The following is a 19,686-nucleotide window of genomic DNA, read 5'->3' on the forward strand; positions in this document are numbered from 1 at the left end:
TTACATGATGTTTTATCCAACCACATTCAGTCTTCTCTGCACCTCGGCTTGTAAGCAAGGACAATTTCACACCGCAGGCAGCTACAAGATGCAGCTGGATATGATGTGACCAAGAAGTTGCTATAGCGCCTCCAGGTGAACTTTCGATACTCATGTTTGGAAATTCAGACCTTTTGATGTTTGCCAGACAGGCAGATAATCCAGCTTGTTCTACATAAATGATGTGAGGATGACACCCCGAGGATGATAAGCCTTTGGATTTGACTGTGGAGACTGCAGGGCGGATAGCACACACACTTTTGAAGACATGGATGCAGCCTCCGGATTTCTGGGTTCAACAACAACAACAACAAAAATAAATAAATAACGAGACAAATATAACCAAATATAGGAAGTAGGAAGAACATGTGAACAGATCATTACGATGACCTTTTTTGTTAAAGAATAAGAAAATATATATATGTTTTTGTTAATCGTCTGTACCTCACAATGATACATAAAACTGCTAGAAGGGGTTGTAAACTTTATTCAGTCTCTGACAGACACCAAATCAGAAGGGAACATCAGAGTGCTGTAACCTTTGAGTGAACTTTCTACAATTCTTACTATTTTTAACAAACTCGTGCCTCAGGCTTTTTGGGTGGTTGAATGGCCAAATTCAGGGCAAACATGAGCGTGTTTGTGTTTAAAGAAATCAGACGTTTTGCTTTGCTTATATGTCTTGAGCTTCAAAGTTACCTTTAAAGGTCAAACTAAAGTAGGACTCTGCGGAACATAAAAAAACAGGACTTAGAAAAATGTTAAATCTTAATGTTGCCTTTACATTAAAAATGTTTCTAAAGCGGCCTAGAAAGTGAAAATGTTAGACTTGAAAGTGGAAACATCTAAAGAAATGTGAATATCATGAAAACGCTAGAAATGTTTGGCTGCCCACATCAGAAAGTGAAACTTATATGCAGCCGATACACATAGTTAATGTAATTTTGATGATTGTTGCATACATTAATAAAAGCCCACAATTCAATGTCTCAGAGTCCACGAATTGCTTTATCTGCTGTATCTGACATGAAAGTACTTAGAGAATTAAAATGCTTGTATCTTCACTGTGCAGCGTGTTAGAGGTCTTAACCCAAAAAGCACATGGTGAACATGAGGGAGTTATTGGAGCAGATGTGAGGAACACTAAAGTCATTCATCATGTGTCTAGTTCTCCATAACTCTCTCTACACCCTCTTTACTGCCTGACTTCTTCACCCTCCAACTTTCTTTCCTTTCTAGTCTTCATTTCCCTCCACACTTTCTTCAGCTGCTAACTTTCTGTTCTCCCTTCACCTTTTGGTCCCTTCCGCCTTCGCCTTTCTATTTGTTTTGTTTTGTTCTTTAAAAAAAAACTTGTTCTTTTTACTTGTGTAATCCTTTACTGATTACTTTCATCTCTCTGCATACTTTGCTCATCTGTCTTTGTCACTATTTATCTACACTTTGCCTTGCCAGTCTATTCTTCGCACTCTCCGAGCAAGAAAACACACACGCCCAACACTTCTTATTAAATTAGTAATAATGTCACCATGCTTCCTCCCAGGAGGCTAGTGTTATTGACTTCATTATGCAAATGCAAGCCAGCCCAAAGCTATACCGCTGATGGGGTAGGACACACATGCACAAACTGTTTGTAGGGCAAGTGAGCTGGCCAGGAATAATTTCTTGCTGCTTTTGATAATTATGTCAACCAGTGAAGTTGATGTGTGTATTAACATGAAAATCTGCTAAGCCCAAAAGTCCTGCGGCTTGTGTTGTCTCTCTATTCATGCGACAAAGAGTCAGACTAGAATGGAATCAAAGAGAGAAGTCAATAAAACCACTTAATTATATTTATATATCAAATATCACATCAATACAATAAAATAGCATCAGTTGTCATTCTTAAATGTGAAGATTAAACCATAAGTTTACATACACTGAATCAAAAGACTTTCTCTCACAGCCTGAAGTTAAACCAGACCAAAGTTCTCTTGTTTTACATCAGTTAGAATCAACCAAATTATTTCCATTTGCAAAATTTCACAAAGGGAACAAGATTAGATTTATAGGTTAGCTGAGACATTATCGTTTTTAACAGTGAAACCTACGGTGGCCCTGAGGTGCAAACCACTTCAGCAAATTGGAAGCACAATTACAACATTAACGAAAGCACTACAACATTAACGAAAGCACTACAGCATTAATGAAAGCACTACAACATTAACGAAACGGAAGAGGTATGTCCCATTGGGAGACCTAAGAAATCGCTGATTGGACTACGGCTCGTTTTATTTTGAGCCGGAAGTTACTCTGGTGTGCTTCGTTTTAATGAGAAGCAAAGCAAGCGGGAGTATGGTCATGTTGCCATGTATTGCCCAAACTGTGGAAAAGAGCTGGTTGAGCCGTCACCAAACTTTTGTAGCAGTTGTGGCAAGAGGCTTTGGATCACCGAGAACATTCATGTTTTTAAAAAACACGTTAAAGCCAGAATAACCCCCGGTTCAAAAGTAAAAACGAGCTGAAGTCCAATCAGTGATTTCTTAGGTCTCCCACTGGGACATACCTCTTCCGTTTCGTTAATGTTGTAGTGCTTTCATTAATGTTGTAGTGCTTTCGTTAATGTTGTAGTGCTTTTGTAATTTGTAATTGTGCTTTCAATTTGCTGAAGTGTTTTGCACCTCAGGGCCACCGTAGAAACCTGTCCTGCACAGACACCGACTGAAAAGCCACTCAGAGATGAGGAAGCCATTACTCCAAAGAAAAATAAAATGGAAATAAAAAAAAAGTCAGATTACAGTTTTCAATTACACACATAGAGAAAGATCTTCATTTTTGGAAACATATCCACTGATCTGATGGCTGTAATGACCTTTGGCTTTGTATGAAAAACAAATACTTGTACCATCTTAATTGTGAAGTAGGGGGGTGGCAGCATCATGACAGGCTGTTCTGAGTTGGTACGCTTCATAAAATAGATGCCATCATAAGGAAAGAACACTATGCAGCAATATATCAACCATTAAATCTTGTGGACAAATGAGTCTTTGAAAAATTAACCCAATGCATACAGCTTAAATGGTTATGAAGTGGCTTGGACAACAAAGTCAGTGTTTTGGTGTGGCCAACACAAAGTTCTCATTTTCATCCTATGATGAAGTTGTGGGCAGATTTGAAAAGGTGGTGGGTGAACAAGACGGCCCAAAAATCTGACTCATTCTATTCCGTTCTGAGGTTTTGATCCACTGTGGAGTCACATTTTTGAGCCGTGTAACGCCATTGGTCGCTGCCATTTCTAAAATTCCCAGTGATTTTGTAACACTCCAGGGAGCTAAAAAAATCAACAGATGTAAAAGCCAAAATGGACGTGTCCAACAAGCACCTGTTTTGCCAGAGAGCTTCCACGTCTTTTATAGTTTGGCCAGGAAAATGAAACCCTCTCATCTCTGAGCATGATCAGCTCATGTGAACTGCAGCTCTCTCTGCAGTTCTGGCACCGGCTGCAAAGAGTTGAGCCACTATGCTGTGCTTTGACACAAATTCACAGACCTTCAAACATCCCGCGGTGCGCACAATACATGCATAGGCCTGCGTATACAAGCACACAGTTTCTGCCACACTATTGGCAGTGGTAAGGAGGACAGATGGACATACGGCAGAGAGCAGAGACAAGACGGAAATTAAAGTCACAGTTGAGTAATTACAGTTTGACGTCTGACTTTATGTGGCGTTTATGTAGACCGACTGAATAACATTCAGGAGATGTTGTGTTCTTGAGCGTTATCTGTGTAGATATGATATATTTTCTTTTTTATTATATTGTAAAATAATATATTGTTAAAAATATATATATATACAGTTTGGAGTAAGTGTTCTTGAGTCAAATAGTTTATTCAACTTGAAGCCCAAGGAAGACTAGAAGTTATTTCTATACTAAAACGTCTCAGAATTCATTAAAAAATAAGGTCAAAGGAATTAAACATATTTTTGGCAGAACTTCTTATAAATGTTTAATTCCTTTGACCTTTTCTTAAATGAATTCTGAGGTGTTTTAGTACAGAAATAACTTCTATTCTTACATCACAGGACAAAACATACCCTCACCACATCTTTAACAAAATTTATTTATTACTTTCAGTGTTCATAGATTTGATCCTGATTTAAATCTCTGTGTATCCGAAGAATTCCTACTTTTCAAATATTTTAAAAAATAAAATATCCCAGGCACAAAGCTAATGTTTTACCTCCAGGCTGTCTGCTCAAAGAACATTAAGAGTGAAGAGCTGCACTCCAAAGAAACCCATCAATATCCTCTCGTCTACATTTTTGTCTCACATTTTTTTCTCTCACATTTTTTTGTCTTGTGTCATCTCTCTCAATCTGTTTGCTTTTGGACTATAGTTTTACAGAACTTCTTCCATAAATCTATTTTCAGTGGCTTAAAAAAAATCTGTCAAACATTGTACTCTTCAAATAACATCTTGTCTTTTCATTACTTTCCTCCTTTCTTCACTCTATGAAGAAGTTTTTATATGACGCCTATGCTCATATAAAAACTCTTGATAATGAGGTTCTGTTGGAAGGTCATTTGAGGTTAATATCTCCGTATCACTGCAGTATATAAAACTGTCAGAAATGAATTGTTTATTTGTTGAATGCTTCATTGTGTTTTTATTTATTGTTTCAATGACCGTGAACGGATTACTGCCACCACTGGACTCAAGAACATTGGAGGCATATTTCTCTAGTGACAATTGCTGCCTCTGCTTGCAACTCCAACAAATGAGTCTTGGTTTTTAACACACCCCGCATTACATAATTACAAAAAAAAAATAGCCTGGTTTTGTTTTGTATAAATGAATTTGTTTGTAGTTTATATCAAAAAACACTATTTCATATGGACATTAAAGTCTTGAAGTTGTGTAACAACCCATAAATTTAATGTTATCTGCATGCATATAAGGAACTATGTGGCTCTTGTCCACATATATGGCTCCTCCTAACTTCAGCCCTGCTGTTATAATTCATATGTTTGTACTTGAGTCTGGAAAATAAAATTATCTAAGTCCTTCTTTGAATACTGTATCACATGTATCAACAAAGAATAAATGCAAAAAGCCCTCTCCATGTCCCCTTCAATTACCTTTCCCAGTCTTGTTATGAGCAGAGACTGCATTTAACTTTAATCATGGTTACCGCTCGTATCAAAACAACTTCCTCACCAACATCACTATTGGAAGCTACGGTAAGTACACTAAATATATGACAAAATGGAAAACAAAGAAACAAACAAAAAATCTTCTAAGATATCATAAATAATCTCAGAACTTTTAAAACAATGGGACATGGGATTCTGAAGCTGCTGCTTTTCTAACCGCCTAAGGAGGCAGATGTGCCGCCATGACTTGGGTGGGTATTCGTTTTCACCATTTTTTTGGTTGCCCAATACAATAACAAGCTAAAATCATTTCTGTTTGCGTCTCTGCTTGTCAAATTGCATGATGCTAATTTCATCTCTTTCTTTATTAAGGGAAGCAACCCACTTTCCATATCCAAGGAAATCCACAAATGGCTTGCTTTAACTGCAACAGGAAAGTGTGTAATCGGCAATTTAAGCACGCATAAACTGACTGTGGAAGTCACAAATATAGTCACAGTATATACTATCCTTAGTCGATATAAAAGCACATAATAGAGCAGATAATGTCGAAATAGAGCCTTATTGAATTCAGGTGGAAAGTTCCAGAGTCTTCAGAAATCAATTTACTCTTGTATAGACTTAGAGACAGTTTAGTTGTTCGGCATTACAGCGCTTTATATAACAGAAACTGATTCAAAATTCAGAGACAAGGTTTCTATGCAGACTTTAGGTTAAGTTCAAAAGTAGAGATATGATCATCTAAGTAAAGTGGATGTAAATGGGCATCCTTGGAAGAAAATGGGCTTTTAGAGCCAAATGCATTCAACAGAAAGCCATCTGGGAGTGGATTTAATAAGGTGACATATAAAGCTCCCTGTGATTCTCATTATGCTTTTTGTTTAAGATGAAAATGACAAGCACACTGAGTTGCATTCAGCTCGGGTGAGCCACTGCAGCAATATCCAGGCCTAATAGCACTTAAAATTCTGCCTGCAGGCACACACACATGCACACACACACACGACTGAGTGCGTGCTGCTGTGCAAGCCCTCGAACATCCACGCTTTTTAGGCCAGCCTGTTACGAAGGCGAAAGGCTTCCTCAGACAGGGAGCACAAATAAAACCGAATTAGCGTGTGAATCATGGAATAAATGACTGCGCCCACAAAGCAGAGGTAAAAGATAGACACGGACTGACACTAACACACACAACCTGTCTTTGTTGTGCTGCACACACAATACACTTTCTAAAAACCAGTTTGCTTTTAAAGGATGAGGTTTGGGTCTTTGTCCAGTGGTGTTTTCTGAAGTTATGTCGTCCTTCTCAGAGGTGGACAAAATATCAGAATTATCCTCTTGAAGGACTAAAGTTTTCCTTATTTTTATGCAATTCAACATGCCAGAGAAGTAAAAATAACCTCTGAGACGCAGGAGAGGGAATAAAGTAACAGCGGCTCACCTCTCAGTTTTTCTTACAACATTTACTGAAAGCACAGTTGGTTGTAATAAAATTACAGGAACACCTGCAGTGCTGTAATTAATTACCTGACTAATGATCATAGTTGCAAAGAGACCTTGGCTGTTAGAAGAAAATAACATAATTCTTAAAGGGAAATAAATGCTGGTGTTCAAGAAACCCCGTCAATTCTTTAGCTTCTTTTGAAATGTAATAAGGCATAATTCATTATTCCGCTATTTGATGTAACTTTACCTTATTATCTTTACACCTGCAGTGATAAAGATGTCCAGAAGCTTTCAGATTTCAAGGACTAAAACTTCATCAAACAAATTCCAAACCATTGCCACATTTCCTGATTGTCATTGTAAATCCCCTCGTGACTCAACCAGCAAAACCTTTTCATCCAGTAACTACTGACTGTTCTCCACAGCTGTTGCGCTCTAAGTGCATTTCAGAATTGCTGGTCAGGTAGGAACCATGCAGATCATCAGAGACCTGGAGGCTTAGTATTATCTAACTGGCAGCGTTTGGTTTCTCTGTCTTCTTAAAATATAAGTGCAGAAACATTTGACTATTTCCCATAAGATTCGCTATGGATTCACAATATACATGTATAGATGCAGACAGTGCCAAGCCACTGTCAAGAACAAATTCACCACCATCTTGAGGACTGGGAGTGTTTCTGAACAAAGCGAATGATGCTGAGTAAGGCGAAAGCTGTTTTCTTGCTAGACAAGCACATCAAGAGATTAGAGGCTATCTTTTAACGTGTTGCTGAGTCTGGACCTCTGTGAGCCCGTCCTAAATATTAGAGCAGAAACGTATTTGTCAGATTAAACAGCTTGACTCTCTAATAACAACAGCAGAACATTAAGCCCCTCCCACCTTAAGGGATTTCTGCATTCTGACTTTCCTATGTGTACAAGAAAATGATGAAGAAAGCTTTTGCTAACAATTTCTGCTTTTGGTTTTACTTAATCTTTTTCAGTTATCACAGTTAAGTTAGTTGTTTTTGCTCTGTACCGTTCGCAGTTTAGTCCTGCTTGTTGATGAGATTATGATCCTTGGATACATGCGCTGTACCATCTCTCTTTGTTGGAACAAACTTAAATCGTTGAATATTTTTGATTTACATTGAGTGGAGTTTTTTGTTTTTATTGTATAATTGCTTAAGTGCAATGTAACCATAGACAGTATCAGCTTGAATTTATGCCAATCCGTACAATATTTGACTAAAACATTAAAATTGGTTTGGGAATGAATAAAGAGAACTAATTCTAAGACTCTGGAATTGACCCGACCTGAGCTTAATTAAAAATGCATGACCTAATCCCAGTCTGTGCCAGAAAACTATTTAGTTCAAATAAGATCCAATATTTCTTATCAGAGGTCTAATATCTCTGATATTAGACGATCCCAAACGTGTGTAGTTTCTCTGCTACTTATCTATCTTAATGATATTGTGAGTTTATGTATTTACAGTTTTGACCATTTGTGCACCCAGTGTTTGTTCTTTGTTGTGAGATGCCGGTATGTAAATAAACTCAGTTGCATTGAACTGAATTTCAACTGCACATTCTCTGTCTAATTCATTTTGTATTTTCATCTTTTTAATGCTGTCTGTGTTTTTAGTCTGGTGTTAAATGAAAATAAAATAGGCTTTTCTTCTCGAGCAGTTCCCTGCTCCTGACCCTCTTGAGCTTCACTCCCTCTACGTTCCCCGTTTTGTGAACTATTTTTTCTCTTTATTTCTTACTCTCTCTTCTCTGGTTCCATCTGTGCTATGCCTATTGGATTTAATCCGTTCATTTTAATTTTATCCATTTCAATTGTCATCACGAAAGGACAAAAGTAATAAGTTTCCAGCTGCCTAGTCACTGGAAAGGACACACTTTGACATATTGCAAGGGATCTACATGCAGATTATTTTTAGACAAGCAAATGTGAGGAAACAGAAGAGGGTCTGTGTTTTTCTTGAGTGTGTACGCGTGGGCTGAGAGGCTGACAGGAGCAGCAATCCTCTGACATCTGGCTCAGAGAGATAAAGTTATGAACACATACTATCTAGGTATCTCTAGGATGCTGTTTTCTATCTTTCCCTGTGTTTTCATTTTGCTGTTTCTCTCCGGCTCTTTCTATTACATTTTATCGGTGTCAAACTCCAGCGTGGACTTGCTGATGACAGGAATATGTTGACAACACCGCAGACTTTCAAGCGGACAGTAATCTGAAAATGACAAGACAATTTAGATCTTATTCAGTGTTTATTGGCCAAATGTGTAGAGTCTAACACAGACATATCTAATGTCTACTTGCCTTCTTTCAGTGTTAAATTCTTCTTGGCCTTGTGCGTGACGCATTCAGTGTTTGCCATTGTGTCAAAAATAGTCGTGCAAGAGTCTATAATGTATGTATGAACTTTTGTGCATTTTTTTTTTTGCTTTTCCATTTTACATCACACCAAATCTGTACTGGATCCTATCACTAAATGTTCCTGTTCAAGCTGTTTTATTGATTTTTTATTTTCCTTATAATAAAAAAAATCAAATAAATATTTGTGTGTATATGTCAATGTGAGTTAGTTCTGTTAATTCTGAAAATGTGACATACAAAATAATTAACTCCCCCCTAATCCTAAAAGAAACAGAACAAATAAACAAACATTATTGCTGTTTGGATGAAACACAAGCAGTAACAGACTGATGCGTTTAAAAACTTTAATCATAATAAAAAGATTCCGCATTAATTATTCATTTGGGCTGTTCCTATTTCACATGGATGATTATAAAACAAATAACCCTGAGTGATTTTTAAAACCAGAATTGGATGTATTAATTTCTTTAATCCACATAGAATCAAAATTATGCACACAGCCTCAAATGTTTCCCTCTTAGCAGTTCGCCATGAACACACAAAGCAAAACAGACCCCTAGCATGACGCTACCGCTGCCGTGCTCAACATGCTGAACATTCCTTCTGTCATAGTGACCTAATAGCAAAAAAAACCCATGTACTTTGGAAGTGATAAGGTAGATTAAAATTGAGTTTTTGGAATGATCCTGACAACAACCCTGATTAAAACGTAGACCAATAAAAGATGTCTCATGCCTACATTGGTTGTATGTATCATCACTGTAAATTTATTTAAAATATATACATATCTGTGATAAGTAATTATTAAAGATATTAGATTTTAAAAAAAAACATTTTTTAAAATATGATTACATCCATTGGAAATTTATGTTTACTCTAAAATCAACCAGTAATTATTATCTTCAGAGCACCTACTTCATGTCGTGGCATCATCTTCGGGAGGCGCAACCCCAATTAGCCTGGTCAGTGACCTTAATAAAGAGTAGATGATGATGTGTGGCAGGGAATAAAAATTGAACAAGCGAAATTGCTGAGCAACGGAGAGGAAGACGGCGAAACAGAAAGGAGGGGAAAGAGCAGGGAACGGCTGAAGTAAGGCTGACAATGTATAAAAAAAGAAGTTTAGAGGGAAACGTGGCGGTGGATTTGATGGATTGATGACTAAGTAAGACGATAAATAGAAGAAGAGACTGAAGGATGAATGGGTGGATGCCTCGACACATGGCCCCAGGGAATCAGTCATTATACATGCACCTGTCACTCAAGATTAGAGGCATAATTAAACTCCTGTCGCACGGCGTGGGGCTCCGGAGTGTGCTTGCGCGTGAATGTGTATTTGTTTGCGCACGCATCCTTATACCTGGGAGTTGTTTTTCCGTGTGTGTGCGTGCGTGCGTGCGTGGGAGGGACACACTGTGACAGAGATTGATGGCGAGGGGAAAGCAGGCCATTATGTTGTGTAGCTAAAGCACTGATACCCTCTCCACCTCAGTGTCTGTTTAAGCTACTGGCCATATTATAGGCGTGGCACAATTGACCCCTGAAGCGCGCAGACTTTCACTGACTCCTCCACTTTTAAATTGGAAACAAAGTGGTCAATTTTATATGAATCTGGGCTCAATCCACAACTGGAGTGCCCGCTGCAGGAAAAAAAAAACCCACAAGACTGTAGAGTGAAATTAGGTGTCATATACAGACGAGACACTCTAAAACGCTCAGCCGAGACAATTTCTAATTTAGAGGCAATCCGGGGCAATTTTTTGACAAGCCAAAAGAACCGTTCTTTATAGCTTTAATAGTGAACCCTTGAGGTTGTTTTTTTTTTTTTTTTTGGATATATGTAAAAAGGGGATGGATACGCAGTCTTTCCAGTCCAAAGAGGAGTCCCCAGTGAATCAGGGAGGTGACACACTTGATTCACCAGTTTATCATCAAGGTTCAGAGGGCCGTGCTCAGCAGCAGCTGCAAACCGATGCAAAAGAAGCATCTTTGCCCTGTCAATGTTTGTGTTTTGGAGAGTAAAAGAAGCCCACTGCTCCCCCGCAGAGCCGAGCTTCAGCCTCAGCAAGTCAGCCAGCAGCAACTACAACAGGGGAGAACCTCTTTAGGCTGCCCTTCAAAGTAAAAGCTTCACTTTATCGGCTGTGGCTCCATGATGCAGGACAGCCAGAAGAAAGGCGTCAAGCTAAATATTAGCTGAAGTTATACCTGCGTTAATTAAACAAGGGTAAAATTAGCGTCGACAGCTAGCATGCAGCACTTGTCTTGCTCGTTTGATTTTTCACATCTTCAAGGACGCTGCAGAAACCACATGAACGTCAGGAAATGTGAAGCCCAAACCTCAATTTGATCAAATATAAATTAGTACTGACTCTGAGGCTACGAAGGTGAGTTTTTAGTTTCTCATTAATGTGGGTTGAACAAATTGTGGCTAATGACGCTCAAGTTTTTTTTTTGTTGTTGTTGTTGTTGGGTTTTTGTGTGTTAGTAATTTTGGAGGTTAACACGTTCACACCGTACAGAAACCACCTTTTGACCTTAACGTGAAAGCTTTGTCTGGATACTACAGTGTTTTGTTTTTGCACTTTTATGACTATGTTCTTTGATTAATTAATTAACTCTACTCATTTTAATCTGTTGGCATTTACCTCGCAGATTATTTAAATATGTATAATTTTAAAGCAACTCGTGCTGCATTATATTGACTAAAAACTCGGCGCAGCTTCAGGAACCTCGACTTACTTCAGGTTAGCCATCCTGCAGATTCTTCCAAGGTGGATGTTGAAATTTCCTACTTCCGACAAAACATACACAACTTGCCACTATTAAAAACAACCCCTTGTAAAAAAAAAACAAAAAAAAAACGGAACCACGTCAAAGCAGCGAAAGAACAAGTTACTTGTTCTGCTGTGTGAAAAAGAAAAAAAATTAATAATAACGCTGTCACATTCGGCACCTTTATTTTGGAAATCCGCACCAGAACAGCAGCATGGAGGAGTGCTGTTTGACTTGACAGATGGCAGGCGGGAGACGCTCCTCACGGCTGTCTCTCTCGGTCCGTTGGTCCATCCCGGTTCCCATTGTCTCCCCCTCCCCAGTTCTTCAAGACAAATCCTGAGGCAAGAAACTGAACCCGGACGTCATTTGGCTCGGATCCGCTTTTGCGCGTCACGTCTGGAGACTTACTTTCGACCTGGAATTTAACAACGCGAAATTCTGCGCGAAATTCGGACACCAGTGTGTTTCTTTTTGTTGTTGTTGCTTTTGTGTTTATTATTGTGGAAGTGTTTTTTTTTGTTGTTGTTTTTTTTAAATCATAAAGAAGAAGGCTGGGGATAATCGGATCACGGTTCTCACCAAGAGAGAGAGAGAGAGAGAACTGGTTGTGGACCTGAAGGGGAGATGATCCTAAGGAAGGGGACTCATTAGACAGAAGAGCCACAGAAATCATCTTCCAGGAGGCTGACGTATATCAGGAGACCCTATCAACGCTTCCACTCTCCACTGCCTGTCTGGATAGAGTCAGGACATTTAGTGGAAAAACTCGTGTGGAAAGAAGACAGCGGTGTTTAGGAGAGGATGTTGCCGCTACGTGCCCATCCCCTGAGATAAGAAGAGGAGAGGAGCCCGACTGTGCGTTGGGGAGGATTAAAGAAGAAGAAGAAAAAAAAAGATAGACAGATGCCAGAACCACTTTCACTTGTTTCCTCCACCTGGAAACATATTACCCTTACCAAAACAGGCAATTGGGGCTTTTAATCGGATTATTGAGCGAGAGATCTGAGAGATCTGTGGGAATATATCCAGCCAGTTCCACCATCTGTCTGGTGCTGTCCAGGATTGTGCCAATTCAGCAGGGATAACGATGAGCTGAGCCCTGAACGGATTACCGGTTCAACTAGGTGAAGTCCGGAGGAGCCGAATGGACACAGCTGGAACATTTTCTCGTCAATGCAGTGGAGTTTTAATTGAGTTTACAATAGGAGAAGACCTGTTTGATTTTTCTCCACCTCCCCTGCTAAAGATGCTCATTGCCTGTCTCTTATTCAAGATAAATATCAACTTGTTGTCTTGAATTGTGCTAAACTGTCCTAAAGGGCCTCTTTCCACACTCGATCCCTGACCTGTGTTTTAAGAAAAGGAGACCACTCATCAGCTTTTCATCTGGATGAAGTAGTCAGCCCTGATTGCTGTGAGCACCAGAGAGCACAGGGGCTGTGCTTTGCTCTCTGAGGCCCCCAAGCAGTGCCTCCACCCGGGGCTGCCAGACAGCCAGACAGCCCCTCGCTGGAGGGGCGGGTGGAGGTGAAGGAGAGACTTTGGGAATTATCTAGAGTTTCTGGACTTCTGCATAGAAGGAGGAGGAGGAGGAGGAGGAGGACATCATGGGGTGTTGCAGCGGCAGGTGCACCTTGGCCTTCATCTGTGGCATGCAGCTGGTAAGTGCCGAGATTACTATTGATCCTGTAACGGAGATGATCGATCAGGAGGGAGAAAAGCGGTTTTTTTTTCTTTCTTTTTTTATCTTGTAAGAGCTTGACAAACAAATAAGCTGTCAAGTGGCAGGAGGATCCTAGACGTGGCAGGGAAGCGGGAGACAGGTGGGTGCATGGATTACTCAAAGGTTACAAATTCAGAAGGTAACAGGAGTGTAAAAGGTCACGAAATAGGAGGTGAAATAAATGAAAGGTGATCTCAAAAGCAGTGTGTGGGTGGGTGGGGGGGTACTCTTTGCTGAGTTGCGAATGGGGGGCTGGGGAAGGAAAGGGGACAGGAGTGAAGCAGGAAAATATCCAACGCAAAGCATCACCAGCTGCTTATCTGCTCCTTGGTGTACCGCTCTTTCTCCTTTCACCATCTGGGTCGTCTGGAAGTGGTACCAGGGTGGGATGAAGGGGCAGGGCTGTTTGCATGCATCCCCACCCGAAAACTCTGGAAATGATAACAAAGAGCTCCTTCGTGGTTTGGCAGGGACCTGCTGCTGTAATGCAGAGCACTTCATCAGTTTATGGGATTTTTCTCCTTTTTCTTGACAAATAAGATCAGATATAGAGACATGGCTGTAAAAATATTTGATTTGAGTAAATTTATTTTCACTTAAGTTAAAGAATCCAGTGTTTATCAATAAGTCTTTTTTCACAAGTTTGCTTTAAAATGAAGGTCTATTTGAAGTTCCGATTAGTAATCTACAATTATTTTTTTTAGTATAGACCTGACTCGGCACAGCAGCCTGTTTATTTAAGCCATTGGTCACCGGACTGGGCGAGGATCCGTATTTATCTAGTCAACATGTGCAGCAGAGTAGGTTAATGATGGCAGTAAAGAAGGACAAAAACCACGAGAACAGCAGCCAAGTTTGTCAACTGGAGGAAAATCAAGTCTAAATAACCATTTGACACCAGATGCCAACTGGTTGTTTGGGAGTGATAGCAGAACAAAGCTTTTCCTCCATCATTACAAACTTAAACATGTGGAGTTTGTTGAATCTTACTGGGACTTTCACTGGAAGTGTGGGCTTTGGTTGAATGAGACTAAGATTAAGACAAAGATTGTTAGATTTGAATCTCTTGTAGGGTTTGGTTAATTATATACAGAAGCGCCTCATGCCCTGTAAAGTAGAGTTGCTGAACTGTAATACTGTTGGTCTCCTTCAAATACCAAAATGTTCTTAGAGTGCATGACGCCAGGGAGTTTTTAAACATCAGGAGATTTGAAATAAAAATATGTAGTGGTTTGTGCCAAAAAGAAAACAGAAAATGGAATAAAGTGATAATGATACATGTAACCAAATCAACAAAGAAATACTTCATCTGACACAAAATCAACCTGTTCAATGGCTGCAGCATTCCCCAGAGCTAAATCCCATAGAACAGAGAGGAGCCAGTTCTCAGGATGATCGATGGAGATTCTGCAAAGAGGAACGTTTAAGAATCCCTCTCCCTCTTTAGAAGATATTCTTCTGGCAACATTACTGACAATAGGGTTGCCAATAATCGTATCACTGATTTTGTACAAAACAGTTATTTTTTTTAAGTTCTATTTTTGCATAAATGCACTTATTTCAAAGGTTGAATTTCTCTAAAACTTATTCAGAGACGGATTATGCTTCTACAATAAATTGTGACTTTATTCTAATGCTTTTTAAAAAAAATTACACATCTTTATGACAATAAACGTGGACCTGCGTCTAAAAATTCAGTTGCTTTTTGATTTAAGAAAGGCACACACTCCCGTCTGCGCCGTGTCAGCTCTAACCCTAACCGCAGTCGCCCCACCTGCCAATCGCCTGCCAATCAACCAGTGTCGCCTCCCCCTTAAAGTTTGGAACGGACCCACTTTCGGCCTGACCTCGGGTATAAAACGCGGTCTTGCAAACAATTTCCTGTTGAACTTTGACCACAGGTCTGTTGTTAGTTCTGTGCTGGCGGATCAGCAAACTGCTGCGTTTTGCAAGTCTCCTGTTTGAACCGATGAACCGTAAAGTCAGACCCAGGCTCCTCCTGGGAAGGGTTAGATCTCACTAAGTGGGCACCCAGGACAGATGAGCTAATAGAGCAATAGTGTTTGTAGCAACATTTGGATGGAGCACGCCTGCTGTTTGTGCATTCATTCATTCATTCATTCATTCATTCATTCGTCCATCCATTCCCTTTCTTCCCTTAAACCACCGCTGGAGGGATGCTGAAGTGGGAGCGTGCTAAATATGTTGTAGCACAAGTGGTGCTGGGAGCAGACATTGCCCCACTTCAGGCCTATAAATAGTGTTATCAATTATTATTATTAGATGGCTCGGTTTCTAACGGATCTGAAATCAGCTCAAAGGCTCTCATGGAAAATCTTGAAAGTGATCACTAACTCTAACACAGCCTCTAAATAGCAGTGGAGCTCAAATCCATCACTATCATTAAACAACAGACTTGAAGAAAATGCAGTAGTGCTCTGTCAAGTGTGCTCCCTCGCCTGAGAGCACATCTCGAACCGGAAAACATACGTGACGATGTTAAAAAAAATCTCTGTAAAGTTTTTTTTGTGTGTTTTAAGAGTGCAGTTTCTTCTTTAAAATGGACAGCTTGTCCTGCTTTGTACAACAGATGCTAGTTGTTTCACATTCCAAAATAACAACCTAAGTATTTCTGAGTATGAGCATTTTGAAAATGTGTTGCTTTTTTGTTTTGCCAAGGTTATGGCAGAAAACAAGTATCTCTACAGTGCATTGTGTCTCTCTCTCTGTGTTTGTGTTTTCCACAGATTTTTTTCAAATAGCATCTGAAAAGTGGTATGTGTTATGCATTTGAATTGAGCTCTCCTGAGTAAATAATTTGCAGAAGCACATTTAGCTGCAAATACAGCTGCAATCCTTTGGACTGTGTCTCTACTGTAAAGTATATATATATATATATATATATTTTTTTTTTTTTGTAAAATAACTCAACCTGATTCAGAGTGGATGGAGGGCATCTGTGAACAGCAATTGTCAAATTTTAACACATATTAACAATTGAAATTAAGTTTGGACTTTGACTAGGCCATGCTAACACAAAAAAAATCTCTTGGTTTTCAGGGCTGCTTTTCAAGGCTTACCGTCTGCCGTGTTTTAGATGTGTCACATCTCCAGCACATTTGATTTAAAGGAAGGATTTGAAGATCATGCAGTTCCATTCCTTTTCAAGTGGTACTTTGTTGGTAAAAATAAAAGCTATAGTAAAGTAAATGTTGCTTTATATTAAGTATGGACCAGCTGCAGCTGTTTTCACACTGAATAGGAGTTAGAGAGATTCCATAAGTGCCTTCTTGCCCCATTCTAAGAAAGATACTGGAACATCACCTAATTCAAGATTTTATGTGCATGACCCATATTGTGAGAGAGCGCGCTTGGAAAAGACCCATTGTGCTGTGAAATAGCACAACGCTGGGCACATTGTGACTTGAAAGACCGCGACACAGCTGTGTCAGGGAACTTGTTTACATCAGAATGCTAATGATATTGCCTCATGCGGCGCACATACATGAAACACACCACTGTGCTGTAAATGGGGGTGCAGCGTCGGTGATATAATGGTAGCGCTCGCGCGTCTGCATCCGTGCTTGTGAATGAGATTCTGTCACAGAGATAGTCATTGTGTCTAATGCAGTGGAACTAATGCTGTGCCACAGTCAACAACATGTTTTGCTCTGTTAACTGTTGTAATAGCTAAGCCGGCTGATACAACCACTAGCTGAGCTCGAGGTCCAACGCTGCTGTATGTTTACAGCTAGGTGTGTGGTTAGCACCGTTTCGGCTTTCCTCGGCTAATCTTCAATATGTTTGCCCAAAACGCACAGTCCACTCTGTCCTTTGTTTTTAATCGGTGAGGGTCTTTTGAACAGGTGACCCAGGTAAGGAAAATAGAACAGTTCTGGTCAGAGTGTCTGAAGTACTAGAACTGATGGCCTATGTAACTTAACAGCACCTTTTCAACCCGCCTCATTAGCCAGGTTAATTGCTAAGACGCCATGTCACTACAGCTGAACAGGGATCAATGATCTGCGTTTGGACATACTGTATATCTTCATGTGCAAGACGTTTTTAGTCTAACCAGCCGACTTTCTGCTTGATTCAGATTTATATGCGGTAAGCTTATTAATTATTTCTAACATTACAAAGGGATTTAATAGAGTTGCAGTTTGCTTTTCTGCAACATGCAACTGTTGGTCTTAATAATTGGTTGAAAAACCTACAGAAACATACTTTGTCTTTATTTGTCTCAATATTTGTGTTTGAAACGCTGTAAGCATCTAAAACTAGAGCCTGAAATCATAATAGGTTGTCATCAATTATTCTGTTAGTCATTTTCAGTTACACTTTAGTAAATAATTTGAGGTAAACCTTTTGTCCTACACTATTATTGCCACTTTTGTAGAAATGTACACAGCAGCTTTCAATGAATTTCTTTTCTATGGACTTGCAACTTTTTTTATTTTATGTCCTTTATTTATTTATCTATTTTTTTGTCCTTCATTGTGTAATTTTTGTTACACAATGAAGGTCCTTATTTTGTACCAATATCAAGACCACCGGAGACACGGCTCATGTAATGAAAAATCAACCTTTTAATTGACCATCAGAGAAAACTGCTAATAATGTGTTGGCATCACTCAGTGGTCTTTGGTCTGCTGCCGCCGCCTGACAGGTTGTCATTCTGCAAGGTGACTGCACTGGTTTGTTTGATCCAGTTAACCGTGGCTGTCTGAGTCCATTCATTCACTTCAGCTACAAGCTGAGAGCCCTCCTAAAGGAAAGATATACTTTAAGAAAAGGATTGCAAAGAGTATAGTTTGATAATAATAAGACAATTCTCTTAAAAAAACAATTTGGATGAGGAGTTCAACAAGAGGACTGCCAATCAAACAATTATTGTTCAAGGTCTGTTTGTAAGAAACATAAAACCCTGAGGTCAATATTTTTAGAGGGATATCTTAAATTAGCAGCTTTTGCTTATTTTGTAATTATAAAGAAAGGACTCAATTTAAAAGTTTTTCCCAGGTAACTGTCGCTGCTGTCACTTTTGCCAGCGCACACAAAGATATGGGCTGCGTGTAGATATTGACAAGAGTCCAGAACAGGAAAAAATGACAAAATTTATTTCCTACTGGTTCTGAGGCTAAGATAGTAAAATGGACAGCAAAGCTGACTTGAAGATGAAACCTTGTTCTGTGAACGTAAATGAAAGAATCTGTACAATTTATCTTACATCCACTAACTTTTGAATCTGCTTCTCATAAAAGTTTGAAACAGCTAAGCGAATCGTCCAAAGGTTTCAAATCCCACCTCTAACATCTATCCGTACAGTATTTCATACCTTGGATTTTTTTGTTCCCTGAAGACAGTTACCAATGACAAACAGTTTCCTCCTATCTAATAAGAAAAGACAACAAGGGAAAACTCGCTGCTCCAGCAGGCAAAAACATGTGCATTTTTAACTTTGTTGTAAATCCTTGGACCTTTGATCTAGCAGTTGCGTCCAGGAATTGTTTTGTTTAATTTTCAATTCAAAGTTAAACATTGTAAAGACCCAACAAGCAAAGCATAAAAATAAACCACGAGGACAACTTTAGGAAAAAATGAACTGTGGGTAAAAAAGATCTGTCAAAAATAAATTGCGATTAAAAACTGTTAGCTTAGGCTACTTAAGTTCAAAATATGAGTTTAGCAGAGAAGGCTGAAACCATGTTGCATATTATCGATCGGGCAGAAAGTTAGTTCTCCTTCTGCACAACTCACATCTCTGTCATATAAGCTGGTAGTAATACACTGATGGTAATATTACAAAGGGCCCACAAATCCCTGTACCGATAGTCCATTTGTCTACTTGGCAACAGCACAGAATGGATTCTTATAGGATGCTTTCAAATGAAGGTGGAAATTCTCACTGAAAAGCCTTTTTCGGTTGCACTATTCCTTTGGAAACTAAGTATATTTTACTTTTAAAAAAGTAATATTTTTGTAATATTTTATGTACTGTTTCTTTTGGGTTAAATGAAGAAAAAAATCTTGATTTATCGGGTCTAAATCCTACTCTAATAAAGAAACAAGAGGCATGTGAGCCCCTTAAGCGCTCGTACAGTAACACCGTCAAGAACAAATCACGGAGTTATAAAACTGTGCAGTCCGATAATTAACCCAAACTGTCCAGTGCCGAGGCCAAAACCAAAGACA

General features: G+C 39.3%; 1 protein-coding gene across 1 annotated transcript in view; it reads left to right on the top strand.

Annotated features, from left to right (window-relative positions):
• Positions 1-11,958: 11,958 nt before the first annotated feature.
• The window catches only part of nkain2 (sodium/potassium transporting ATPase interacting 2), a 99,787-nt gene continuing 92,059 nt past the window's right edge, over positions 11,959-19,686 (top strand). The window contains exon 1 of the mRNA XM_032585503.1: positions 11,959-13,429. Coding sequence (XP_032441394.1) covers positions 13,376-13,429 — 54 coding nt within the window. The 5' untranslated portion in view covers positions 11,959-13,375. The remainder of the gene's footprint in view (positions 13,430-19,686) is intronic.

Source organism: Xiphophorus hellerii, chromosome 15 (assembly GCF_003331165.1).
Source record: "Xiphophorus hellerii strain 12219 chromosome 15, Xiphophorus_hellerii-4.1, whole genome shotgun sequence".
Taxonomy (NCBI): Eukaryota; Metazoa; Chordata; class Actinopteri; order Cyprinodontiformes; family Poeciliidae; genus Xiphophorus; species Xiphophorus hellerii.